The sequence below is a fragment of the Eucalyptus grandis genome, chromosome 7 (assembly GCF_016545825.1).
Source record: "Eucalyptus grandis isolate ANBG69807.140 chromosome 7, ASM1654582v1, whole genome shotgun sequence".
NCBI lineage: Eukaryota > Viridiplantae > Streptophyta > Magnoliopsida > Myrtales > Myrtaceae > Eucalyptus > Eucalyptus grandis.
This window is the reverse complement of record NC_052618.1, coordinates 52917771-52944898: the sequence shown is the minus strand read 5'-3', so window position 1 is coordinate 52944898 and position 27128 is coordinate 52917771. Positions and strand designations below refer to the sequence as shown.

The following is a 27128-nucleotide window of genomic DNA, read 5'->3' as shown; positions in this document are numbered from 1 at the left end:
GTTTATCTCGCAAAAAATAACATAAATAACGAGAACGGACTCAAGATCGCAGCACAAGCAACCTAGACACTGGACCTCGTCACCCAAAAACGATTAAAAACATCTAACCGGACTCGGCTTCTTTCGAAACCCAGTCAAATATCCGACATGGTCTCACCAACATCTTCAAACGAACATCTTCGAAAAAGGCTCGGACCAAGAGAGCCTCAAATCCTGAGGTTGTCCCCCCCACGTTCCCCTTTCGAGCGCGCGACCGCCTTGGATTCTAACGGACTTAACGACTAAAACCGTTCAAATGTTTTTTCTCCGCGGCCGAGCACACAGAAAAAATCCCCACCGCCGCCGCCTCCTCCGCTCTCCTCTCAGTCGCCACTCCTCACTCCCTCTCTCATTTCTTCTTCTTCCAAAACCCCACAATTCTCTCTCTCTCTCTGAAATCGCAGGGCGAGGACAGAGACGGCGGAAATGGAGCCTCCAGGCGACTCGCCCGACCCGTTCGCCGAATTCCCTCCGCTCGAGTTCTACCCCTTCGAGCCCCTCCCGAACCCCAGCCCCACCCCTCTCCCTCCCCGCCGCCTCCCGGTCCCCGTCCCCGCAAAACCCTAGCCCCGCCTCCGCCTCCGCGTACAATCCCCTCCTCTCCTTCACCGTCCCCAAGAAGCGCAGGCGCGGCCGGTCGCAGCGCAACGTCGCCTCCCTTCAGCTCCCCCCCTTGCCGTCCGGTACTCCCGGTTCCTCCGCGTCGGCTTCGGGTAAGCCTGCTCCTGGGAACCCTAGCTCCGCCCCCGATGCCTCTGACGAGATCATCGTGATCAATCGGGAGTCCACGGGGGAGGCCTTGATCGCGCTCACGGCTGGGTTCCCGGCCGACTCGCTCACTGATGAAGAGATCGATTTTGGCGTCGTGCCGATGGTCGGCGGGATCGAGCAGGTTAATTATATCTTGATTAGGAACCACATCATTGCGAAATGGCGTGAGAACGTGTCCAATTGGGTTACCAAGGAGATGTTCGCGGATGTTATTCCTAAACAGTGCGCTTCTCTACTGGACTCTGCTTATGATTACTTGGTTTCTCATGGGTATATTAATTTTGGGGTTGCGCCCGTAATCAAAGAGAAGATTCCAGCGGAGCCAAGCAGGCACAGCGTGATTATTGTCGGCGCCGGGCTTGCAGGATTGGCTGCAGCACGGCATTTGATGCGGGTAGGTTTTAAGGTGACAGTTTTGGAGGGTAGGAAGAGGGCAGGTGGGAGGGTTTATACAAAGAAGATGGAGGGTGGGAACAAGTTATCTGCTGCTGCCGATCTAGGGGGAAGTGTATTGACTGGGACATTGGGGAACCCCCTTGGGATTGTTGCTCGGCAGCTAGGGCATCCACTTCACAAGGTGAGGGACAAGTGCCCTCTTTACAGGGTGGATGGGAAGCCGGTTGACCCTGACATCGACATGAAGGTTGAGACTGCTTTTAATCGTCTCTTGGATAAGGCTAGTAGGCTTAGGCAGTCAATGGGAGAGGTGTCCATGGATGTTTCGCTTGGATCTGCCCTGGAAACATTTAGGCCGGTTTATGGGGATGCTGAAAATGCTGAGGAAATGAACTTGTTCAATTGGCATCTTGCCAATTTGGAATATGCTAATGCAGGTTTGCTCTCAAAGCTTTCCCTTGCATTTTGGGACCAGGATGATCCTTATGATATGGGAGGTGATCATTGTTTTCTGCATGGAGGGAATGGAAGACTGGTTCAGGCTTTGGCTGAGAATGTACCAATTTTGTACGAGAGAACTGTACATACTATCAGATATGGCAATGATGGTGTGCAAGTCATGGCAGGTAGCCAGGTTTTTGAGGGTGATATGGCTCTTTGTACTGTTCCTCTTGGTGTTCTGAAAAGTGGGTCTATCAAGTTTATTCCTGAGTTGCCTCAGAGAAAGCTTGATGGGATAAAGAGGCTGGGATTTGGCCTGCTAAATAAGGTTGCAATGCTTTTTCCTCATGTGTTTTGGGGCACAGATCTTGACACCTTTGGACACCTAAAAGATGATCCAAGCCGCCGCGGGGAGTTCTTTTTGTTTTATAGCTATGCAACAGTTGCTGGTGGTCCTCTCTTGATTGCATTAGTAGCTGGGGAAGCTGCACATAAGTTTGAGAGCATGTCTCCTACTGATGCGGTGACGCGGGTTCTTCAAATTCTCAAGGGTAACAGCCTTTAATTTTTTGAAATCAACCATTCTGCTTTATTTACAAGAGTCTGATTTCAATTTATTAATGGCCAGTTAATGAGTGCAAAAACTTGTTCTAAAAAAATGTGTGGAAAGACTGGAATGCGTAATTGATCCTTCATAATCTCAAAAACTATATCATGGACTTTTGGTATAGTTGTTATCAGAATATTTCAGTTACAGATATGTTTTCTACCCAAAATATATGATTGTCCTTAGAATATAGAGCAATCTGACTAGATCATTTGAATCTATGCGGTGACTTAGATTCTGTTTCATTTTTTTTTTCCTTTTCTTTTCTTTTCAATCTATGGACCTTCCTAGTCCTAAGTTTACCTGACGTACTCTCGTCTAATTTTTTAGGACCATTAAGATGATTACCCAAATTATCACATATGTGCAGAAGAGAATGCATGCATGCATGAGTCGACACAGAATGTGCATGGGCATTTTTTAGTTGACTAATAAATTGATTGCTGAACCAAAATAACAGCAGAAGATGTATAACTTGTTGGAAAAAAAGGAATACATAGAACTTATAGTATGCAATGTGCAAACACTATGGCTAGTATTTGGACTTGACATATTACATAGTTAATGGATTATATTGGATGTCAGAGGTAACTATATGCATCATGGCTGCATTTAAACAACATCCTGACTAAAATGATGGATATCCTAACATGCAAATTGGATAAACTATGGCTCAGATTTGATGTTGACATATTAAGTAGTTTTAGATTCTAATATAACTCAGAGAACTTTTTATTTAGCCTGTTGTCTGTCTTGAAGTGTAAGAAATTTATGGCATGGCTTAAAGAGCATAATTCAGCAACTCATTGCTTGCTGGCCTATCATTTGTTTAGTACCTTCAGGAAGCACTTGCAAGCTTGTTGTAGGTCACTTTGAATAGATAATGAGTGTATTGAGGTTGAATGCTCTAATTAATGAATATTTATTCACACGACTAGGTTCCTTTTGCACTATGATGGTTGATAGCTTAGTTAAATAATGTTGGTTGGTTGATTCTCCTTTATTGTATGACACTTGCAATTAGCCTGTTTGTTATTGTAGTTTGTGTCCCTGCAAAATAATATTTGCTAATGTTGGCTTGATATCTTAGTTTGAGCGAAGTGTCTGCTGCTTCAATCTCTTCCATGTAAACTAAGAAATCAAGTAGTCAATAACATCCTGCAGCCACCATTTCTAGCTTTTCTTCTGCCTTCATCCTGTTTTCCTTAATCTTATGGAGTTATTGGATCAAAGACAGAGTCTTGGTATGGGGAGAGCATTTTGTGTACTGTGGCTGGTTTCTTGGGCTGCTCATGAAATGAAGCCAAACTCTTGTGTAGATAATTATCCGTGACTGTTCACTTATTGTTATGATCCGGGAGTGCAGGTATCTATGAACCGCAGGGGATTAAGGTACCAGATCCTGTCCAAACTGTCTGCACCAGGTGGGGTGGTGATCCACTTAGCCTAGGTTCCTACTCTAATGTGGCGGTAGGGGCCTCTGGAGATGACTATGATATTTTAGCTGAAAGTGTGGGAGATGGAAGGCTCTTCTTTGCTGGGGAGGCAACTACCAGAAGGTATCCTGCAACTATGCACGGGGCCTTTCTGACTGGGCTGAGAGAAGCTGCTAATATGGTTCATCATGCTAATGCTCGTGCTTCAAAGAAAAAGATTGACCAAACTCCATCAAAGAATGCCCATTCCTGTGCTTCCATTCTAGCTGACTTATTCAGGGAACCTGATTTGGAATTTGGAAGCTTTGCTGTCATTTATGAGAAGAACTCTGATCCCAGCTCTGGTGCAATTTTGAGAGTGACTTTTAGTGAGCCTCGTAAAAAAGCTCATGATGGTCTGAAGTCAGACCAGCATTCCAATAAAGTACTATTTCAACAGCTTCAATCACATTTTAATCAGCAACAACAACTTCACATTTACACCATGTTGTCAAAGCAACAGGCTCTTGAGCTGAGAGAAGTGAGAGGAGGTGATGAGATGAGGTTTTATCATCTTTCTGAAAAGCTTGGGATAAAACTGGTAGGGAGGAAAGGTTTAGGACCTGCTGCTGATTCTGTGATCGCTTCCATTAAAGCTGAAAGGGGCAAGCGCAAACCTGCTTCAGTTTCTTTGGCTACTAAATCAGGTGAGCAATTGGACCTTTATCAAAAGATTGGTGGTTTTCATATAAAAATCTGGTGGTGAAACCTATTTTGATTGTTGGAAGGTACATTGATGAATAAAAGAGGTGCTCCAAAGCAAAAAGTTATCAGGTACAACACTTAGACTTAGCTCAAGTTCCAATTGCTCTTATGTTGCTAGATATAGCTAAACATGTCTAATAATTCCAATCTTTCCGTTCAAAATACCTCAGAAAAGCTAAAATAGTGGGCAAAAGTGGAGGTCAGGGAGCTCTTCCTGGTTTAAATGCCGAAAGCAGTAAGGTGACACATGATATTGGGAGCACAAATCAAGCCGCTCCTCAAGCCACTCCTGGCCCATCTGAGACAGGTAGATGTAGACCTCCGCGAGCAAAACAGTCTGTGGCTTGAAAATAAATCTTCTATTTGTTCATTTAACATACTTTTCAATAATTTCATTCGTCACATTCACCGTATGATTAAACCTCCTTCCTACCTGGGAAATTAGATTTGGTTGGTAACATTTCTTCAGTACTCTTCTGTTTTCAGTTCCTAATTTCACCTATTTACTGGGTTGATGGGTGCACTATACATGAAGTTTATTAGCGCTTGTCTTATGTATCAGCTTGTCGATTTGCAAACTTCTGTTTTCTTGAAATGCTGAGATTGAAAGGATATATGTCGTTGCACACATTGACGATTTCTCCATTCCATTCCTCTTTGGTTGGTGGGAATTGGACAAACACAATGCAATGAGATTAGAATTGGTTATATGGAATTGAGAGAGAAAGTGAGGTTAGAGAATGATTGTCTGTCCATTATGGAGAAATGTCATTTTCCTTTCTAGTATTTATCAGTTCCATTTGCTAATTCCTCTCATAATCCCACCACCTAGAAATCATGATAAAGGGATAAGTTTCATTCAGGTATTATCTTCTTTCCTCTTCATTTTCTGTCACTAGATGTCAGGGGAGTGATAATAAAGTCCTCAATCCTCTTCCAATGGTTTTTCTCTTGTTAACCAAGCAAAGGAGTTGGGTTTTCATCTATCTTGAACCCTCATCAACCTCATGTTTTGGTCGTACCTGGCAGAATAAGTCGAGAACCTGAAAGTTAAGTTGCCTGAAAACTATTTGCATTTTGCTTATCTTTGTGAGGCTGAATAAGGGAAAGTCTCTCTTATATTCATTTTTATTGACAAAGTAACATGACCCATTTGGCTAAGAGTTGTATCTATATTATGCATCGTGTGATTTCTTTCCTATCAGAGAAAAGTTAAGATGTTGATAAAGTGTAATCTTGCTATGACATTCAAAAAAGCAATACAGAACTAAAAAAGGAAAAGATCAAATTATTGAACTAGTGGAATAAAGAAAACTAAAAAAATGGGGAACTAATTGAGCAAAAGAATACGTTGCCAAGTGCTCTGGTACTGAGTAACAACAAATTCATTGGAATGAACACATATGAGTTGACATAACACGATAAAGGGTTATAAGACAACATGAATGAAGAATAAAGGTTGGGTTGTGTTCAAGTCCCCCGCTAGAATGTGTAACTCTCAACTTCCCTTTATCAATGTTTCAAATGTAAATTAGTTTTGTATGATAAATCCACGAAATAACAATGCATGGAATTCGATGGCATTTTTCACTCCACAATTTTGCTGATTGCTCTTCTTAGCTTTCTTGTCAAAAAGGCGGGGATCTTCTACGTTGTCAATTTCCATTACCGGGTTGGTTCATGGTCTTGTGGGATGATTAGATCAAAGGATTTTAGTTGTATAGTTTGTCTTGGTGTATTATAGTTTGGTTACAGATTGAGGAACAAATTATTGTCAAGAAGGCATATGTATGGCATTTCAAGAATCGGCTAGAAAAGGAAATAGTAAATTATAGTCGAGACTCGGGGAGCTTGTTCAAGACTTACTTCAATAATTAGTTAACATAAAATAAGATCTTTTGTTTCGTCTCATTGAGATAGAGATAGGAAAAGAGAAACTTCCTTACTCGTGTATCACTCATATTGCACAATAGCATATCTTTCCAGCACACCGGTACCTGAAAGTAGGAATGAAATTACTATTACCTGTTATAGATAATTTATTGGGCCAACTACAAGTTATAGATTCATAGGCTTAGTCAATACTAGGAGTCAATTATCATTATACATACTATAGATGTTGGGATTTATCGTTTTGTTGCTTAAGTCCCTTCTCTTTATAATTCTTTTCTTCTTATTTTTTTCTCTTTTAGTGGGGATGGATACAATTAAGTAGCCACTGTTTTAAAAATCAATGTCTCGTGACTGGCAACTCTTTTGTGGCGCTGAGACGGATTAGCAGCTTGACTGGTTGAATTGCTGGTTAAAGTTTTGTTAAAATATCATTAATTTTTTAGTGATTGCAACGCTTGTCTTGCCAACGGAAGGAGTGCCTAGCACATGTCAAAAACCCCTTTTCTTGCAAATAACGCCTAGACATATACTTTCTTATGAGTAATTGTTGGCTTCCACCGGGGAGTAATATTCCAATCTGATTGGCTTGATAACTCTAGAAAAAATGCAATTGCCTCAGTTTGACCTGCTGAACTGGGTCAATACCATATCAAAACGCTTCCTCCCATACACGGTCAATGGTCTAGTGGGCTATGACTTTGTAGTGGTTCATGGTTCAACAGGCTATATTGACTGGTTCATTATGGGTTTGAAAACAATGAATACGAGAGGGTTGTTTCATTGAGTAGAAGGTTCATTGTATATGGCTTACTTGTAATTTTTTTACATTATGGTTACTGATATCAGAAGAATATCATTCTTTTGTAGGGCAAGTTCATGACAACATAACGAAGCAATTAGAAGAAAGCGTACACCTCACAGATAGTTGAATGGTGAGATCACCCATTTATACATTCCTATTTGGATGGTTTTGGTACTTCTGTTTAATTATTCATTTTGGTAACTATAGTCACTAACAATTTTCACTTATTCGCAATTGATGTTGTTCTGGATTTTATAATCTAACAAATCCAAATGCTTCAGGATTAAAAGTCTGATTTACTTTCCCTGGAAAGTCCCATAGCTGTGTGGGCTCTTTCATAAATGTTGTTAATTCAATGATAAGTTTTTTTTTTTTTTTTCCTAGCAAAATAGCTGATGGACAGAGTTTATGGTGTGGATTGTAGGATTTATGGAGACTCTCATTTATTAGTCGGAATTAACTGCGATCTCTATCTAGGATTTTTCTTTCTCTACTTTCTAGGCGATCTGGTGGAGTTATTATTTACTGAGTTATCCTCTGCCTCTATTTTAATCACTCTTTTTGCAATGGTTTCTCATTCCCTTAATCAAGCTTTAGAACATGGTCTTTGTGTAAATTTGAGTGGGTGGCTCTTCCTTGTCTGCATGATTTAATATGAATTTTCCTACTTACCAAGAATTAGTCCCTAAATCGAGTATCATGATATGGTGTGTGTGTGTAAATTTGCGTGGGTGGCTCTTCCTTGCCTGCATGATGTAATATGAATATTGCAACTTACCAAAAATTAGTTGGCTTTTGAGTGACGGTCATTGATTGTTGGCTGAGAACCGAGAACTTGAATTCCTGGCCATCCTTGGGTTTTCTTTGTTTAACCTGTTATCTTTCTTCTTCTCTACCACAATTTTTTCCTTTCGAGAGGTCGAAAGCACTGTTTTTTCAGAAAGTTTTTAGAGATATTTGTGTATACTGAACCATTTAAATAGCATAAATTTTGAGAGACAAATCAAATACAGTGGAGCATTTACCTCTTCTCCCTTTCTATGAAAGGAAATGCAAGAGAAACTGACTGACTTTGAATTGCAGTTCAGATTATAATATTCCTAGCATAAGGGCTGAGCCTGCAGCTTCCTGTCAAGAAGTTAACATACATTGATGACCAGTTAATTTGTGATTTTGGGGCAGGTATTTACGTCTTTCTATATTGAGAACACATGAATTTGGTGAATTTTGATTCCATCTTATGGCCTCCCTCCTTGATTTGTTCTTGAACTTAGTGTCTGTTCTTCTGCATGATCTTCTACTTGACCTTTAGAGTATGCTTATGCAAATTTGGTTATTTTAGGAACCAGCCTCTTCACAGCTTACTTCCTTGCCCCCATATTGTTGGTCTTTCATTTGAAACATTTGAGGAAAGGAGTGCCAATTGGAGACAGCACCTAGAAACACGTTAGCCACCCTGCATGTGTGGATACATCATCAAGTTAATGGGCCTGTCTGGAATCTATATGGAAAACAGAGAGAACCCAGATGCAAAATGCCTTTGTATAGTCGGGTTTTCATTTGTTCTGCTGGATCAACTGGTTTTAGTACTATTAAATTTTAGCATTTTCAGCCTAGTCAGGTTCATTTAAATACTAATTTTTTTTGTCACATTCAAATGTTGACTCTCTGTGGGGAAAGGTTTGGGGCTGGATAATTTGACAGATTCTGACTAGGCTCTTTATCTTGCCTCCTTTCTTATTGCAAGATTATATCCTCATCCTCAAAATCTCTGTACAGGTTGTGCTTTGCATCTATATGGCCTTGCTTTTGTTGCTGGTGTCCCTTGAGCTGTGCAATGTTGGTTTTTGTTGGTTAATCATCATGGATCACCAACATTTGCATGACTGATGGAAGCTCCAAATGGATTGGGGCTAGGCTTTGTGAACTAGCAGATGAAAAAGTGTTACAAAACTCATTCTGAAGCAACAGCTTGTGAACCAGTTTCCTCCCTTCCACCGCCCTGCTAAGAAAATGTCTTCATGAAGGCCTGTATATCCTTGTCGTACTGGGAATATTCAAATGTGGCACCTCTTATTGCCGCTGATAGTACTGACCGCTGCCAATCATGCGATGGAGTGAGATTACCCTTTACTACCTCAAGGAAGCAGGACTTAGTTTTTTTTTATTGTATTTTTGTTGAGGCTGTCACAATCGTGCTCGTTTTTGGAAGAAGTAAAGGCATATGAACAAAGAAATTTCGATGCTTCCAAAGTGTTCATTGGTGAAATTCAGCTATACAACTGAAAGGTTCAAATATTCCTCTAGGCATACCAGAAAGGAGACTCCCTTTTCTTTTATGAAGCACCAGATACAAATGTAAATACATCAGATACTTGTTCAATTTTAGGCAGATGCCAGTTTGGAAATTATTACGGAATTCGCATCAGTTTTATGTGGAAGACCTTTTTTTTATTTTTTATTTTTATTTTGAGAAGTGACTGTTCGTTAAACCAAAGGGAAATATTCCACTGTTTTATTCGGTGCTGAATCGTACCTTTTTTTTCTGGGGGGTCATGTGTGCTTTGCTCTGGGCGAGGTGCTACTTGTATTTGAGGCAGAATCTAGACAAATAGACTGGTGAAAGGAGGCCCGCTGTAACTGGCTCGACTGAGACCGCAAACGCAGGTAACGTTCCATCCCTCAGCCAGATGTAGCTGGAGGGTAAGGCAGGACAATTTCCCGGAGGGCAAGATCGTTTGGTTTCCTGGGCCATCAGAGCAGAGTCAAAATGAAAATCAAAGGCAAACCTGGCCGAATGGATTGGTCCAGTAGGTGCAAGGTTCTCTTTCGGTCGCACTTTGCACACACGGGTTTTCACTTCTCAAGAAATGGTTAATCCTCCGAATACAGATCATCTTAAAGATCTAGAGAGATGAAAATGTTTTAATAGATCCCGAATATGGAGGCCAAATAAAGTCGCGCAGTCGGTGTGTGATCTTTTTAGTCTGCACGGACACCAAAGACTAGTACTGAAGTATTCTTACAGCCTATTCTCGCCACAAACGAAAGAAAGGTTCAAGAAAAGGCCTGCTAAAGGCCTCATTGGGGAGTTGCAGCACACTCTGTTGCATCTGCACCATGGGCAGCATTTTTTTTTCCTGCCACGGTTTCATCTTGAATTTTATGTTAATCTCCAAGGATAAAGAGGTCTGCCTGGCGTGCCAGCTCTTTGGAAAATTTTAAACTACTTGTCTCATATTGAATAAAACCGGTATAAGTACATGGAAATTTATTCCAGAAGAAGAAGCTACAGATACATCACTTCACTCATATAAAAGTTTCTCACAAAGGAGAAACTGTCATAAGCAAGCCAGGAAATATACAACCTACTTCACAAGAAGATAAAAGGAAAAGCTCAGTTTTGGGAGAGTCCTGATGCAGTCTGCACATCTTGGAATCGATAAGACGCAATGTTGGACCCACGAAACTAAAACAGAAGCAGAATACATGGACAACTGTCACTGCTAATAAGTCGCTTGGCTGACGCTGCTTAAAACTGCCTTCAGAAAGCAATCTTGTTTACTGTAGGAGAGCCTTGAATCATCTGTAACTTTAGCTGTGCTCTGCTCACTCTGGAAAGACCACAGTGATGAATCTATTTTCATAGTGAGCAATCAGTCAGTAGCGATCATCATCTGGACAGATATTTACATCCCAAGTAATAAAATGTACAAGGGTGGTTATTTTAAACAGCCGCAAATCAAGCTAAGCTGGTTCCCCATTAGTTGCTCCATTGCAATTATTATGGTGACCAGTCTCTCCCAGCCACTCCTCCAATTTTGCTTCTCTATTAGCTCTAAAACTCTCAAAGTCTTCTGGCACAGTCAATAAATTATCACTTGGCAAGTGGAGAGTAGTGTGGCTTTCTCCTTCTTTCTCTTCTTGCAGTTCTTCAGAAACTTCACTTGATAATGGCAGTTCATCAGACTCAACCACCGGCAGAGTTGAACTTGAGCTGGTTTCCCCAACTGCCAATGGTCCATCAGTATAAATAAAATGTTTCTCACCCTGCGTCTGAATAGGACGTTGGGAATCAAGGTTAGACCACTTAAAATTGCTCGCCTTTTGTTTCGCTGACTTTAGAACATTGGAAAAGTAATTTCCACTCCTTTCACCATCTTGAGGGTCAAAAAAGGTAGATCGTCCCCAAGTGGTTGGCCCTGATGAGCTAATTCTTCGCATTTCAAAACCTGAGGTTTGGCTGTGTATCAATCCTCTTTTAGGCTGTTTCGCTGACACAATTGCTAGAGATTTGTTAATATCACCAATCATGTCATCAACAATGGGGAACCCACAATCCTTCATTGACCTCATCATTGTAATAGAATCTTCTAAGTCCTCCGTATGCAGATTGATCGCTTGTGATCTCCCTGCGACATTATTCTTGAGACTAATAACATTGGGCACTGCATTTTGAGTGTGCTGCAGAATGTAAAATAGCCCCACTGAAGGTTCATTTGCCACATACTTGATCATCTCTGCCAAGCTTTCAGTTATCTCCACAAAGCCATCAACAGTGGAGAATCCATGCATCTTGTCGAAGGTGAATGAAAATCATCACTAGTCTGGTCAAGGACTTACACAAGGAAAATATTTCAAGAAATAAGTAAAGAAAAGACTCGAGAAATGGCAAAACTGCCAGTTGCAGACAAGCAAGCACTTACTCTCACAGAATAAATATCAAGAACATTTACAACAAAAAACAGAACATCAGTTTCTTTGAGGAATTAGACCTAATCTTCATTTTAAGGCAATCTGGGACCCATGTTAGACCTGAATCCCAATCCCAATCCCAAATTGATAAGTCAGTGCTTTTATCAGATTTAAGTTGTTCAGGGTCCTTCAGATCCTATTGCCATTCGGATTGCAACTTTAAAATTCCATGTCGATTCACCATTTGCACTTGGAAAACCTGGAACCCGAGTGGAATGAAATTGTTACTTTAACAGGATATTGTCAGACAAAATTTCAAAGGCCATGCATTTAGAATTAATGGATCAACAATGTATAGTGAAGGATGTCTTCTGAGGATATAGTGCCTAATCCCCAGCATCTATGTAGTCCAGGTTCAGCCAAAAAAGAAAAAACGAAAGAAGTAATCCAGAACCTAAAAATGTATATCCTTCAGTTTCAACTGCCAATTGGTCAAAGGTCACAACTGACAAGTAACATCAGTGTCACCGACTAGGAAAATGGTATAGCAACATACATATGCTAGAGAACCAACATAATGACTAGAAGGCAACCTGCGGAGGGAAAACTTTAGAATGGTGGTGAGATGGCAAGGCATGCTGGTTGGATATGTATAGAGTAAATACATGGAAGTGATTCTCACTCTAGCAAATTTCATTAACTTTCCTTCCCATCGACATTATTGTGTCGATCGCACAAAGATAGTGCATTCAGTTCGTCATAGCAGCTATCACAATCATGACATTCCAGTTAGTCCTGCGAAACCTCTAATAGTAGCCGAATGACTTCTTTTCACAGTGCTCAAAAGCCATAAGCACACCTAGCACGAAGACCAATATTTTGTCGCCATTTGCAACTTATTCTCCCCAGTAAAACATTCACCGACGCGCCTGCACAGTTAGACCTTCACAATTCCAGGGGTGCCCATTCGAATAAAAGATAACTATGCTCAACCCATCCAAACTCTAAACGGTCCAATACACGACACGAACAATCATCAAAACGATCAGAGAATCGGATCAACAACACCATCAATCACAAATCTCGATAGAACGAGCTCCTCAAGAACTCCTTCAATCGCAGAAGACATATCACGCCGCACAGTACTAACTAAACTCAAAACTTCGTCCTTCCGAGAAGCCCACGAACTCCGAACTCTAAGGGCACAGTCAATCGGAGAAACATCGCGTCAATAGGAACAACTCCCCAGGACGAAACGGGAAAGATTCGGGATCTCTATCCTCACCTCAAAGGCGCAGCCTTTCCGAGTGCGCTCCCAATCAAATTGGCCGCCCGAGCCGCCGATCGGAGAGAAACCGGCGACGAGAACAGGCCCTTCAGAGATCTCCGGCAATCTCCCCGAGATATCAGAGCGCGGTCGCGACGACGACGACGAGGAGCGTACATCCAAAAGCGAGGGCCATCATCGCTCGGCAGGTGCTTGCCTCTTTCCTTATGTTTCCACCTTTTTCCCCCCCTCAACCGACGACAGGTACCTCCCAGAAGCTCCAACAACACAAACAAGTCGGTGACGAGGAACGCTGGCGAGAGTGGGCCGACTATATGGGCCGGCCCGGTAAGCCCATAATTCAAGGCCCATATTCATTGGGCTCGGACCATACTTGTTAAGCTCGGCCCATATCCATTAGCACATAAGTATAGGCCCATTTTTAATGGGCTCGGCCCACTTAGGCTAATTGGGTTTTCTCGCAGGGCCCAACCCATAATTATAGGCCCATATTCATTGGTCTCGGCCCACGGAGACTAATTGGGTTTTCTCCCAGGGCCCAACCTGCGCCTCGCCGCGAGTATATCGAGCCGGCGACGAAGACGGCGGAGGAGAAAGGGTGGGGAACCGCGAAGCAGGAGCGACGATGGGGAAGCCCAAGAACAAGCGGCGGCGCGACGACTCCGGCTCCGATGAAGACGATACCTTCTACTACCGGTACCCCTCAGCTCCACCTCCTCCTCAGAAGTCGACCTCCAACCCCGCCGCCGCTCACGGCCGGAGGAACCCGAGCTCCGGCGGCGGCGGCGGCGGCGGCTCCTCATCCGGCGGCCTCGTCCCCTCCAAGTCGACCCTCTACGTCTCCAACCTCGACTTCTCCCTCACCAATTCCGACCTCCACACCCTCTTCTCCACCTTCGGCAAGATCGCCCGCGTCACCATCCTCAAGGACCGCGCCACCCGCCGCAGCCGCGGCGTCGCCTTCGTCCAGTTCGTCTCCCAGCCCGACGCCCAGAGGGCCGCCGCCGAGATGCACGGCAAGATCCTCAACGGCCGCAAGGTCGCCGCGTCGATCGCGATCGACAACGGCCGGGCGCCGGAGTTCATCAAGAAGAGGGTTTACAAGGACAAGAGCAAGTGCTACGAGTGCGGGGAGGACGGGCACCTGTCGTACGAGTGCCCGAAGAATATCTTGGGGCCGAGAGAGAGGCCCGCCCCGAAGAAGGGGAGGAGGGGCGGCGGAGGAAGGGAAGAGTGGGGCGGCGCCGGTGCCGGCGGCGGCGGCGGCGGCGGCGGCGGCGGCGGCCACGGTGGTGGTGGAGATGATGAAGGGGAGGTATTTGAGGAGGAGAATTGGGCCTCGGTGGTGGACGACGGCGCGGACGAGAGATTGTTGAGAAGGGAGAGAGAGGAGAGAGAGAGAGTGAAGGAGAGGAGGGAGAAAAAGGTGAGCTATTTCAGTGACGAGAGTGATGAGGAGGATGAGTGAATTTGCAGAGAGCGAGGCCTTGACTTTGCTTGGATTTTGTAGAAGTCAACCTTCTTGGAGGTATGTCTCTGTTTCTTTTTATCTGCTAAGTAGAAGCATCTGGTTTTTCGAATCAAGCTATGGGTTGAAGTCCTCTGTTTCGTGGTTTTCCTGGTATAGTCAGGCTCTGGACACTTACTTGGTGTCTGGTTAGAATGATGTTGGAGCTAGAGATTGTAAGCTTGGTGCATTGAGATGAAGGGATTACTGATGATGAAGCAGTATGAAGTAGTTTATGCCTTTGCGGATTGAAATTGGGTGGTTGTGTTTGCTGATGAGTAGGTGATTTCTCACGCTGCATGTACTGCAGATGATTGCATTTACTCGAGAAAGATACATAGTCCATAGTAAAAACGAGCTACTTGGTGCTCCCCCATGCATACTGTAGTCAAGCTTGTGTTAGGTTTTCTTTATCTTGCTCTTATGGGGGTGCGATTTAAAGGCGACGTGGCCGTAGTCTTTTGCATTTGACAAGTCACTGTCAAAAACGAGCACCTTCCTTTTTAACATTCAAGTGAGAGGATATAGTGAAGGCTTAGTTATTCAAGGCGATGGCTGTTATATCGGCAATCCTGAAGCATTTCGTCACCTGCCAATGTTGGTATGGTAGGTTGTGGCCAAAAAGGAAAATGTAGCTATGAGAGTTCAGCCTGGAGAAGGAAGTATGATGATAGTGTGAAAATCACAGCAGATTGTGGAGGAACTGTGCAAGTTATCTTTCACATGGCTTTCTCTCTCAACTCTTTTGTGTGGCTTTCCTAGATTTTTATCTCTAATTCCGTCTTACATGCATACATATAATACTTCGAGGATCCATCTTGTGGTTTGTGATTCTTTATGAGTTGGGTCATAAGATAACCTTATATGTAGTATGGTCCAAGTCTGTTGCTAACAGCCCATATTCATCATCACAGTGACCATCTTCTCCTACATGCATTCTTGCACACAGGCATATGGTCCTGCATGTTTAGGCTTCTTCTTAAATCTTGCTTTGGTTTATTTTCAGGGGTCTTTCCTGAAAATAGTCTGATTAAGCAATCTTGGATATTGGCTGATGTGGCTGGGTGGAAAAGGGAATTTGCTACGGAAAGGATGCTTGTGCAGGACATTTGGGAGACAAAATACGCTGTGTCCTTTATAATTGGAAAAAGAGGAAAGCCTGGTTCCTTTCCATATGTAGACTATCAATTGTGGTTTTCAATCGTTAACTTTAGCGCACAGATGATGATGTAGAATGACAAGGAATTTTTTGTAAGTTATTGTCAACCATCTGGATTTGAACACATTGTGATTACAAAGCAATCTGCCAGATGATGTGAGGCAAGAAAAGGATTGAAATCTTCAAAGTCAAGAGCACTTGAGACAGACTACATGTTGGCTTTAGACTTCTTATGACTAGTGAGAAAAGCAAGTTCCGCTGTCTATTTTCTTGAAACCCTATCTTCTAAACGAGAGCTCATTGCTCACGATAGAGGGCTTTCTTGACTCTGAAGGCCGGTGTTCTTCAAACAAAGAACCGTGTTGTTATTTAGGCTGAGTGATTATGTATTGATTTCACAGCTTCGGAGTAGATGCAGAAAGCAGGTGACAGTACTCCATGTCATGGAATTTGAATAGGAATGAAATGACAATCTGTTATTGTGGTAAACATTTTTGCCCGCCCGCTTATGCGCTAACGCTAACGATGGTCACAATCCTTCAAAGCGATTCTTACATGCTTAGCCCGTACCTTTCTGCTTTCCAGTCTGCAAAGGATCAAATATGCCTCCATCAAACTGAGGGACTGAACCAAAACTAAAGATTCTTGTAAGACTATGAAATGATATATCAACTTACAAGCATTTCATGATCTCCCATTATTTCTTCTATCAATTCCTGTACTGGTTTATTGGCGCTGTTGGGAACAAGAGCTGCGAAAACAGCTGGTTCCAATCCTGCGAGGACCAAGGCACAGTGTGCCATATGGTAATGTGCAATATCATGAATGAGGATAAACAAAATGTGCAGACTCCATAGTCGCATGACCAAATTTAAGTAACTGGCTCTGTCTGAAAAGACAGTTTCCTAGCTGATCTACAATGAGTAGAGCCGCAGACAAAAGAACTGAGTATTTCCAACGTGAATGGTTGTAACTAAATGAATAAACAGCCTTCAGTCGAAGAAGAACGAAGCAATACCCGTTTCGGGAAAGGCATCAATGAACATCATCATCTCCTCTCCAGTGAGACCCGACAAGAAGCAAATACGCGGAACATTCTTTGCAATCTGCGAAAAAAAAAAGTGATGATGCATCAGTGCAAATAACAGAAGGTGGAACAGAACAGAATAGAACCGTAATTTACTACTTGCTTGTGATTCTACAGCCAAATCTACTGATGGTTGCTAATAGGAGTTGGTAATTTGTAACCTGCGGACTTGTTGAACAATACAAGAGGGCTACACAGTTCAATCCTTTTAGAACCTTTTTGTAAGGAATGACAGTAGTTCTGAGAAGCTGTTAAATGACAGTATGAGGATACTCCAATATTCATCAATAGGAGTAAGCACGATCTGAGTTGAGCCGATCCAACACTTAACCCAAAGACCAACCTGTACAGCATTAGTCCCTAATTTTTGGAATTGAGGACCAATTTTATTGAGCCCTGGACCAACCCTATGGGTCCGGTTCCAAGGTCAACCCGGAACCAATGGATTATTTTTTTTGTTTCAATTTTTGCATTCCCTAAAATGACAAACATATTATTTCAAATTACATATTGATCAACAATGCAATATTGAGTAATTAAACTATGAACAAAATACACATCGATAAGATAATAACAAAAAAATATACACTTCTTAAAAGCAGTAAACCATAAGCAAACATGTGAGACGATGAGTAAACAGAGGGAGTGAAGCAAGTGAAGAGAGGCAAGCTGCAAGGTGAGTGTTGAATAAGGTGAGCGAAGCGAGCAAGACCAAGGTGAGTGAAGAGGTTTTTTTTTTTTTTTTGGAATTAGGGTGATTTCTTTTTACTTTCTAATTTACATGGAGAAGGTGCTAAAGTTTAAAATAAAGAAAAGCATATAGATATATAATATATAATATATTTTATCTACTATAGGGTTGGTCCAACCCGGACCAACCCTACACTTTCAAGATCGAGGATTAACCCGCACAGTATAAGGGATCAGGGGTCCCAAGACCAAAGACCAACCTAATCCCCTTAGGAACCGAACCAAGACTGGCATGATTGGGCTGGTCCAAGATCAGTCCAAGGTCAACCGTGAACTGATGCTTACTCCTATTCATCATCACATCAACAAACAAATTAGTGGATATTTTCTTAGCAATTATTTCTTTCTTCAAAAGGCACCAGTCATGGAAATTGATGCATTAATTTTGATGTAGGAAGAGAATCGTGGCAATGAAGGAAAATAGTTCGACCCATATAGAAGGTCATTAAACTTATCAAAAAAGCCGTAACGCGGACAGAGCTCTTCATATTTACCTTGATTGACTTCAAATCAGGCTGTCTTGTATGCACCGCTTCCCACAGTGAACGATTAACCATACTCTCAGTGCAGTACACAATCTGCAAGACCAAGGGCAAGGATCAATCAGCTAAGGCATATAAAACCTGTTGGCATGATCCTGCTTTCTGGCCGATGTCAAATTATGTTCTTTCAACAAGCCCTGCCTCTCTTCAATTCAGGGAAAGAGCATAGATGCAACGGATTGCTTCTGGTGAAAAATTGGTTAAAAGCAAAGAAAATGGACGTCAAGTATGAAATCATCCAACATTATCAAATATTTGTGAAAATGTTGTCCGAGCATAGGTGGAATTCCAAGCCTACACTCACTTTTGTCAGCATTTTAAAGCAGCATCGTGAACAATTTACCTTTATTCTACACTAAGAGACAAATGAAAAGAAAGTAGGAAATACATCTTCAAAAGTTGCAACTGCCATAAAGAACACTGAATTACGATACCTGCAGAAATTCGCCATCCATCTCTTTCAGAAGTTGTTGGATCTGTAATTGTAGAACACCAAAAGAAAAGTTACTTCAATAATAGGCAGATTCCCTCATACCTTCTGAAGGAATTTCACCCACACGGAACACAGACTAAAGATAGTAGATGATATTAAAACCAAAGTACTTCTGAGAAAGATGTTTCAACCTCCTCTACCTAAGAAGAAGGGCCAACTTGACATAGAGAGTCATTAACAGAGATTCATACCTTTCCCGCCTCCTCTGCATCAAAGCCTACTAGCAACAAAGCCTGCAAAATTCAAACTTCTTGAAACATCAAGGTAATCTCATTGCTCGAGAAGAACAAAATGAAAAATCAAACATGTTCATCAAGTTTCAAAGTAAGAAGTTCAGTTTCATTCAGTAATTCCATGCATCCAAAATTTCACATTTTTGCTGTATGAGTTGCTACTAAGATAGGTAGGTGCTGAGGAATTATGCAAGACAAATTCATGGTGGCTCGTTTAATGCTACCTATGAATCAATAATGCTGCGTAAGAATGTGCCGTGAAAAAGAACTCGCGGTGATGCAGAAAACTAACCAGAACTTACAGGGGGGCCATATCTAGGATCTTCAGCATTCAATGGAACGAACTTTGAATCTTCGACCAAATCACTCGGCACTCCTGTAATACAAAAAGCAATGTGAATAGGCAATGCTCCTATTAGAAAGTCAAGACTGAGAAAGCATTAAAATTGTCGTCAGGAATGGCTTCTTCTTGGATCTTATCCCAGCAGTAGCAGATGATGCTGTACGACGCAACATACCAGTAAAAATCTGGTATAATAAATCATTCAAAATCCACTGCTTCTGCCTCGATTTCAAAAGAATTGGTCTCTACTCATATGCCGTCATAGAGTCCCCATGTGTTCTCCGGTCCAAGCTTTAATTATTCTTATTGTTTTTTCTAAATTTCCCAAACCCAAGTTTGTAAGACACAAAAGAACTAGGATTGACAATCTTTCTGTTTCATTTTATGAAGTGCTAGTAACCAAGAAAAGTCCATCGAAGAAAATGCATCGACTTAACCACCATCTTCTGCTCACCCAATATAGACGGCACGATGGCTGATGTTAACTCTCATCTTCTAAGTAAGAGATCGGAGGTTTAAGCCTTGTCCACTTTTATGTTCCCTCGAACAGGGGAGGCACTGGCTATTTATAATGGTAATGCAAGGAAGGCGATCATGCATTCCATGTCATCAAAGATTCAATGCTTCAGCTTAACCACTCTCACCCCAACATTACAATTTGGCACAATGCTGAAATTCAAGAGACCAGAAAAACCATCGCATCATAAGCCCCAGTGGCATTTTCGCCGAGCACTTGATTGGACTTCCAATTGGTTCAAGCTGAGAACCAGCTGAAACGACCAACAAGTGCCCCGTCTAGCACTCGGAAACGCGCATTATGACATTTCATACGCTTCTTTATATACTAAGGCAATCCATTTCAAACAAAATGATCTCGATAGCACGCATCGGGTTCTCAAGCAATTCACAGCATAAACATTCTAAGAGCTCAGCAAGACATGGAAAGGAAAGAATTCAGAGACCACGGCCGACGCGCGAGAGAGTAAATCGAGGAAGAAAACGAACGGACAAGCCCAAAAAAGGTCTAGAGATCCCCACGCTTCGCACGTCGACCCATTCTGGGATAAAGAAAACGGACCTTCGGCGGACGCTCTCGGGATACCGTTCTGGAGCCTCAAAGCAGTGAGCTTCCTCGAAGAAGCGAGCGTTCGGGAGGGCCGGGAATTGAGAGAAGGTGAAGGTGAAGGTGAAGGTGAAGGTGAAGGCGAAGGCGGGAGCGAAGGAAGCAGGGAGAGAGAGTTGCCGGAAAGAAGGGGAGAGTATAGGGAGAAGCTCAGAGCAGACGCCATGGCCACTCGAATCCTTCTTTCCTTCGCCATATCCCTCTCTTTTTATCTTCTTCTGATTGGTTACGTCACATGAGGACGGCGGCCGGCCGGCGACCAGCGCCGGGAGCTAAGAGACTTTTGTTACTATTTACGCTCTAGTTACGGAATGTTATATTTAATAATTCTTCCAGAAAAATCTGTCTAGATAATGATTATATAGTCCTTAGGCAACGCAGCAACTATAGTAAAATTTACATGTTAAATAATAATTATTACAATTTTTAGAAGAACATATTACAATACAGATAATATAAGTAAATTTTATTTGGTGAAACTTGATTAGTGGGCAATAGTTTGCTATTGGACAATGCCTATGATGATCCACCATCGTTCTTTCGATTTTGCTTTCACCTGGGACTTTGTTGTCAAGTCTCCTCCGCGGCTTCTTTTTCTCCAAGAGTTCCTTTTTCCTACAGAGCAGGGGATGAATCTCTCTATCTACAAGCAGTTATATAAAGCATTGCTGCTACTTCCTTTGCTGCCGGCTTCTTCTTTCGGACCTTAAGTTAATCAAGAGCAGAAATTCGATCTAACCAGCTTAATCGAACTCCTTTAGCTCTGGACCAAAACTAATTTGTCCTGTATCTTACCCTCATCGACATCTTCTTATGCTGACTCAATAGAAGCTGGATCGTGGACGAGAGTTGAAAGACTGCAAGCTCAAAGCCACCGGTTCCCTCATTTTCTATTCTTTTTTTTTTTGTTACTCCGCTTGGGTGACTAGCTTTCCTTTCGAGCATGAGAAGTACGGTTCTTCCCGTGGGAACATTTGATTTGATTGGATTACACGCAATTGTTTCACCCGGTTGAGTGCACTGCTTGGAAGAGCCTTGTTATATCCACCCTCTCACCCCCAGTGAAAATCCATTGCGAGAAAAAGGGTCTTCTATTGGTCGTGGTAAAAGTAAGTTTTTCACAGACCAAGCAGCAAACGATCATATTATGTGCTCCGTGCGACTTGCTCTTAAATCCTAGTTCATTAGGACCATAGAATCCAGAGAACAAGATAATGCATTAGAGCCACGGAATCCAGAGAACCAGACAACCAATGCCCAATAATCTTATTGGCCGGTCGGGCAAGAAGAACTGGGAGCAATCCTCCTACTACAGCACGTAGTAGATAATAGATATCTATAAGCCACTGGTTTGTTCTAAGTTATTAAAAGGCGAAAGTTGCAATCAATCAATAACGGAGGGTGGCTGGGGCTCCTCCTGATGCGCCATCAAGATCATATGCGCTGCAACCAGGGCAAGTAAGGATGGGGCGGGTTTGTTTACGACATAGTCATAAACGGAAAAAGCTATGGCCCTAGCCAAAGACGGTCCAAGAAAAACATTCAACTTCGTTCCAATCTGACTCCAAGGATTGTCCCACAGCAACCAACGGACTCACCAAAAACAACGAGCAATGATATCATCAAAGAACTCACAGCAAAGCACATATACCTTCCTTTACCTTCACTTTAAAAACATGCGACAAGGATCCAATTCTAGTTATACTGAAGTGCCCTATGAGATTAACATAACCATCTCAGATACCCAACAATGTACCATACCATCTTATGTCGGAGGGCCTCAAAAGAGTCTGAAAGCACAACATATTAAGAGGAGATATTTACAGGCACATATAGAAGAAAATAGAACTCTTTAAGAAGTTATTCCCATGAGATCTGATGTGCAGGCGACAGAATCACATCTCAGCCACCAAGGTCTCTGAGTCAGCTCCAGTGTTAGAGAGTTTGCCTTGAGTCCACCTTCTCAGCATCTCTAGTGAAGCCTTCGGCTGGTCCATTGGAACCATGTGACCCGCATCATGCACCTGGTGTCAATTAGACCATGCAGCTTAGAATGGCCAAAATTATTCCATCTGACATTTGACACACAGGGGGAGAGAGAGAGAGAGAGAGAGAGACCTTCAAGAAACTCAGAGGGCCATGGCTCTTCAAAACTCCCGCTTCTGATCCATCAACTTCGAAGGAAACTTCAGGAGAGTTCACAAACTTCTTCTGACCAGACCATTCCATGGCATGAACCCATCTCGAATTACCTGATCACATAAATACAATAAGCAACAAGAGATGAAATGATTTGGCTTGACCTACCACTGGAAGTAGTTAGAGATAACTTACCAAGCCAGTTGCAGATTAAATCATATTCTCCAGCATAGACTAGCAATTGAATTCCGTCCTCGAGAAGTGTAGGAATTCCAACTTCCAGATTCCTCATCCAGTCCACCAGCATGGCCTGATAAACTGTCGGGCTACACGATACAAAATCTATCTCTCCAACTCCAAGTGCATCTCTGACAGGTTTCTGGTTCAAGAACTTTTCCATGTTGGAGAAGTCATAGCATAGGCTCCCTTCACACTTCTTCCTGATGTCATAATACTGCAATGGACCAAATAAAATCATCAAATTTTACATTATCTCCGATACCTTCCTCTACTCTCCATGCTTGCACAAGGTCTAAAGTTGCTTTCAATCTGTATTGTTCTATAACCTCCAGTTTATGAACATGAGAAATGGGAAAGTGCAAACTCATTTCTTCAATAAATGGTTATATCAGGTAATGGAACGAGAAAAAAATTCAGAACTATGATCTCTTAATTAAAAAAAAAAAAAAGGAACAATACTAAGATCTATCAAGCTTGGATTTTCAAACGTTTAACCGTTGACATGCTACGGGATCATAGACAACAGGAGAAAACAAATGAAAAAAGCATAGGAAAACAAACCCTAATTCACCACCAAAATGCCTGAAAAAACACGAGGTGATAAACTTACGTTGGTGTCACCAGCCAGTGCCATGATGCTGCTGAATATAGTATTGCAAACAAAATACGAAGCCATGCAAGAGACTGTACCATCAGTACCTGAAAGTAGTGTATTCAGACAAGAAAGTTTCATTATGAGCATTAGAAAAGTAATTGCAGCAGAGAGAGAGAGAGAAGCCAAATTTCTTTTAGCAATAATAGATTAAACTAGTCCAAAAAATTAAAATGGTAGCCAGGGAAGAAGAAGAAGAATGGATAGTGGAAAGGAGAATTTCCCAACAAGATCAGGGTCATTACCACAAAGCTTTATAGCCATTTCGCACACTGGAAGAATCTTGTTGATACGGTCATACTGAGATTTCTTAATAATCCCCATGTCCAATGCATAGTCAGTGTAAGCTTTGTACTGAATTGCAGGATCAGTAAGGCCATTGCCAATAGCAAATCCCTGTTTTGACATTTTGGTTTTAGTTTTACAAAAAATTTAACCAACCACCACAATGATGTGCAAGTTGAAGTTGGCAGCCCTACCTTTAGGTTTATATGAATTCCTTCTTTAGCTTTGTTTCCTTGATGAACACGAGCAGCAAAAGCAGGTATATAGTGACCAGCATATGATTCTCCAGTAATATAGAAGTCATTCTTTGCAAACTGAGGGTGCTCCGCAAAGAAGGCCTAGAACAAGAGCTCTTCAAGTCAAAAGAATGCAAAAGTCTACATGGTTTCAATTGAAGCCGCCTGTTTCTTTGTTAGGTTAAATGAAACAAAGAAAAGGGACGTGGTACTGTTTAAGTTTCAGATGAATGCTACGAATCTTTTCAAGATCGAATCTTCTCCAAGAAATCTGGCATCCACAGTGCCAACAACTCTGGTAGAATAGAAGTCAAAAGAATTTACAGACCTGCAAGAAATCATACAAGTCATCACTGACGCCATCTTCATTGTGTCTGATGTCACGCCTGTCAGAGGTATAACTGAAGCCAGTCCCAACCGGTTGATCAACATAAAGCAGGTTGGAAGCCTAAAAAATACATTGTCGAGATCATATTAGTTGCTAAGGATACAATAGAATAAGATTGTAACGATGCAACACATTTACAATCCTTCCCAAGTGGCAACTGTTTATGAAAACCGAAAATTAAAAATACTCTTCAATACCTTGTCCCAACCATGTTCATTCCAAACAAGGGACATGTTGTCTGCAATGGCAAAGGGACCATTTTCATAGAACATAGCCAATTCACTACTGCAACCCGGTCCTCCAGTCAGCCAGATAACAACAGGATCATTCTCGTTGTTTCGTGATTCAAAGAAGAAGTAGAACATCCTACCAAAAACAAGCAACAAGATTAAAAACAAGTTTTGCAGCTAGACTTGAGACACCAAAAGCCAAGTTAGTTTGATGTGGGAAGCAATATGCGAATCATTGACAAATCTACTGGGTAGCAAATTTTCACATGCTCATAGGATATTTACTAGCTAAGTGTAACCACAAACCATTACTAAATCTCCTTCACATCATTCAGTAAGTTCAATCCATCACCTCTCTAAAGTATAAAGCAAATCCAAAATATCCCTCACTCAGAAACTTTTATACAAGCTTTCCAATAATAGTAGTATATTACTAAATATTTAACAAATTGATAAGGTAAAAAAGTCTACATAACTCTCATAAATCCTAATTTAAATTAATTTTCTCTAATCCCACAAAAGTTTTGATTTTCAAGTAAAAGTACAAGGACCACAAGTAACATTACACCGAGAATATACTGTACATGAAAATGCAATAATTTCATCTCACAAAAAAAACTCCTTCAGAGGATACAGGTTACAATTTGCAACAAGGCTCCAAGCCATGACGTTATATCAAGCATTGAATCAAAGCAAAATTTCGCACAGACAGAACAACACGCAACTACACGGTACACAGACGGCTAAGCATCCACCAAATTTCTACACCTTTTCTCATACACGACATGCAATAGATAAGCCATCACATCACTAGCAATCCCAAAATGAAACTCATAACCTCCGATACCGAAAACAACAAGACTTGGCCTTCTGACTTGATAGACCCAAAAATCAGACAAAAATCTATGATCGAGGACAGTTAAGCGAGACATCACGCCGAACCCCCATCAAACCGGAAACAAAGGAATCCTTCAAAGGTAAAAAAGAAAAAAAGAAGAGAAAGAGAGAGAATCCATGAGAATTACCTCGCGTCATGAGAATGCTCGAGCTTATAGTACCCGGCGCGGTGACCCAGATCCTCGACGGGAACCCCGGACTCCAGCCCCAAGTTAGGGAACCTGAACCGCTTCTCCACGATGCGCTTCTCGCCGAGCGCCGAACCGGCGACCCCGCCGCGGCCGACGTTGACGTCCTCCTTGGGGAACAGATTGAGCTGCCTGATCATCTGCTCGGCGTGGACCGAGGGGAAGCTCGACTGCGCGAAGCTGAGGTCGCGCAAGTCCGTCGCGGAAGCAGGCGCGAGCAGCGGGAGGAGCAGGGCGGCGAGGAACAGAGAAACGAGCTTCAGCCGCTCCATTTTCCCCTTCACCGGAGCCGCGATCGTTTTCGCCGGCGATGATGGGATTTCCCCCGATCGCGAGGTTCGAGGTCGTCGCTTTTCCTCTGCTTGAAGTTGAAGCGGACGATCGGATTTTTTCCCGAAAGTAGGAATGGTGGTTGCGCTTCGTGGGGGGGTTTGCGCCTTTATACGTGCTCGAAGAAGACGGAGCTTGAAGAGGAAGAGCGGTTGGCTGTAGCTTCGAAACGACGGCGTCGTTTTAGGCTTGAACGTGGGGGAAGGTAGTGGAGTGACGCTTTTTTGGCGTTCGATATATTTCCTTTTTTTTTTATTTTTTAGCTCTTCTTTTTTGTCCTTTTTCGGGGTTTTCTCCTTCTTGGGGGGTGGGGCTTGCGTGTGGAGGGGTGTACGTCTGCAACTGTGTGCACGCAAGCCTCGGCCGAGCTCAGGCAAGGCGACAATTCGCGACGATCGGATCTATCTATGGTCCGGCTTGAACCTTATTTTCCGGGTCAATTCACGACGGCGGTTAGATCTATGGGGGGCTTTGACTATCTTTCCGGGTCGGATTCTTTTTTTAACCAATTTGCGCAAATCATAGATTTACACGATCGATGAGCAGAGTAAATCATCCGACTAGCTCCATTTTTCAGAAGGGAGGGAGTTGTTTTGCGCTCGAGAAATGTCGATTCGAACGATACACAAGCTAGACGTCGTTTTCGTTTCGACCCGATTAAGAACTTGACTTCTCAATTAATTAGCCAGTGACTGACCCGTCGTTGGACACAACTGAAAAATTCGTTTTTCTAATGGAGGGGGCCGGTTGCCGACGTGGGTGACGCAGCCTAAAGAAAAGAGAGAGCTTTACAAAAGAATAAAATACCCCCGTGACAATTCTTAGCCCCCAAGCGATCCGCATTGCGTCATCATCCCTTAGGAAAAGAAAAGGTAACCAGGACAAGTCAATTCAAGAAAAAGGATGGCGAAGCTACTTTGTCAATTCGTTAACGCACGAATCACATGATGTCAATTCTGGTCATTAAGGCTTCCTCTGCAATGGCCTCAGTTTCATCCGGCGGTTGTTTCTTGTGCATCTTCCTCAAACTCCCGCAAGAGGTCGGTTTCAAGGAGGCTTCGCGGGCGGTCGTCCCTTTTCCTGAATCAAGATAAGGTCCTCTAACGAAATCAGGAGGACCCACTGACCTGCAAATGGCACGAACATTCGAGACGAATGGAGGGACAAGCATTCCGGCATGCTGGCATAGCTTCG

At 42.5% G+C, this 27128-nt stretch overlaps 5 protein-coding genes across 9 annotated transcripts; 2 read left to right on the top strand and 3 right to left on the bottom strand.

Moving 5' to 3' along the window:
* The first annotated feature begins 158 nt into the window (after nt 1–158).
* On the top strand, nt 159–9570 carry LOC104455844 (protein FLOWERING LOCUS D). 3 transcript variants are annotated; one of them, XR_005553038.1, is made up of 7 exons: nt 159–2198; nt 3621–4376; nt 4458–4503; nt 4605–4741; nt 7195–7259; nt 8218–8311; nt 8909–9570. XR_005553038.1 is itself a non-coding variant. In XM_039317152.1 (6 exons), the coding sequence occupies exons 1-5, from the start codon at nt 296–298 to the stop codon at nt 7254–7256; spliced, it is 2904 nt and encodes a 967-aa protein (XP_039173086.1). In that variant the 5' UTR covers nt 159–295; the 3' UTR covers nt 7257–7259; nt 8909–9570. The 3 variants fall into 3 exon arrangements, 1 of the variants encoding a protein (XP_039173086.1); XR_005553037.1 differs by having other exon boundaries at nt 8213–8311; XM_039317152.1 differs by lacking the exon at nt 8218–8311.
* A 769-nt stretch (nt 9571–10339) lies between these two features.
* On the bottom strand, nt 10340–13369 carry LOC104454245. Of its 3 annotated transcripts, XM_010069037.3 has the most exons (3): nt 13110–13369; nt 11905–12083; nt 10340–11747 (listed from the first exon to the last, which is right to left on the bottom strand). In XM_010069037.3, exon 3 carries the CDS (start codon nt 11702–11704, stop codon nt 10877–10879), a length of 828 nt encoding a protein of 275 aa, XP_010067339.2. In that variant the 5' UTR covers nt 11705–11747; nt 11905–12083; nt 13110–13369; the 3' UTR covers nt 10340–10876. The 3 variants fall into 3 exon arrangements, with proteins under 3 accessions (XP_010067339.2, XP_010067341.2, XP_010067343.2); XM_010069039.3 differs by lacking the exon at nt 11905–12083; XM_010069041.3 differs by lacking the exon at nt 11905–12083 and having other exon boundaries at nt 10340–11704.
* Nucleotides 13370–13694: 325 nt separating this feature from the next.
* On the top strand, nt 13695–16041 carry LOC104454247 (U11/U12 small nuclear ribonucleoprotein 31 kDa protein). Its single transcript, XM_010069043.3, has 2 exons — nt 13695–14640; nt 15626–16041. Exon 1 carries the CDS (start codon nt 13738–13740, stop codon nt 14578–14580), a length of 843 nt encoding a protein of 280 aa, XP_010067345.2. The 5' UTR covers nt 13695–13737; the 3' UTR covers nt 14581–14640; nt 15626–16041.
* A 78-nt stretch (nt 16042–16119) lies between these two features.
* LOC104454246 lies at nt 16120–20626 on the bottom strand. Its single transcript, XM_010069042.3, has 8 exons — nt 20305–20626; nt 19186–19259; nt 18842–18883; nt 18592–18633; nt 18110–18193; nt 16797–16884; nt 16456–16553; nt 16120–16364 (listed from the first exon to the last, which is right to left on the bottom strand). Exons 1-8 carry the CDS (start codon nt 20543–20545, stop codon nt 16338–16340), a joined length of 696 nt encoding a protein of 231 aa, XP_010067344.2. The 5' UTR covers nt 20546–20626; the 3' UTR covers nt 16120–16337.
* A 1342-nt stretch (nt 20627–21968) lies between these two features.
* Nucleotides 21969–26030, bottom strand: LOC104454249 (serine carboxypeptidase-like). The gene is made up of 9 exons (XM_010069044.3): nt 25545–26030; nt 24487–24655; nt 24230–24349; nt 23860–24003; nt 23626–23776; nt 23339–23427; nt 22684–22942; nt 22468–22601; nt 21969–22373 (listed from the first exon to the last, which is right to left on the bottom strand). Exons 1-9 carry the CDS (start codon nt 25874–25876, stop codon nt 22245–22247), a joined length of 1527 nt encoding a protein of 508 aa, XP_010067346.2. The 5' UTR covers nt 25877–26030; the 3' UTR covers nt 21969–22244.
* Nucleotides 26031–27128: the final 1098 nt, after the last annotated feature.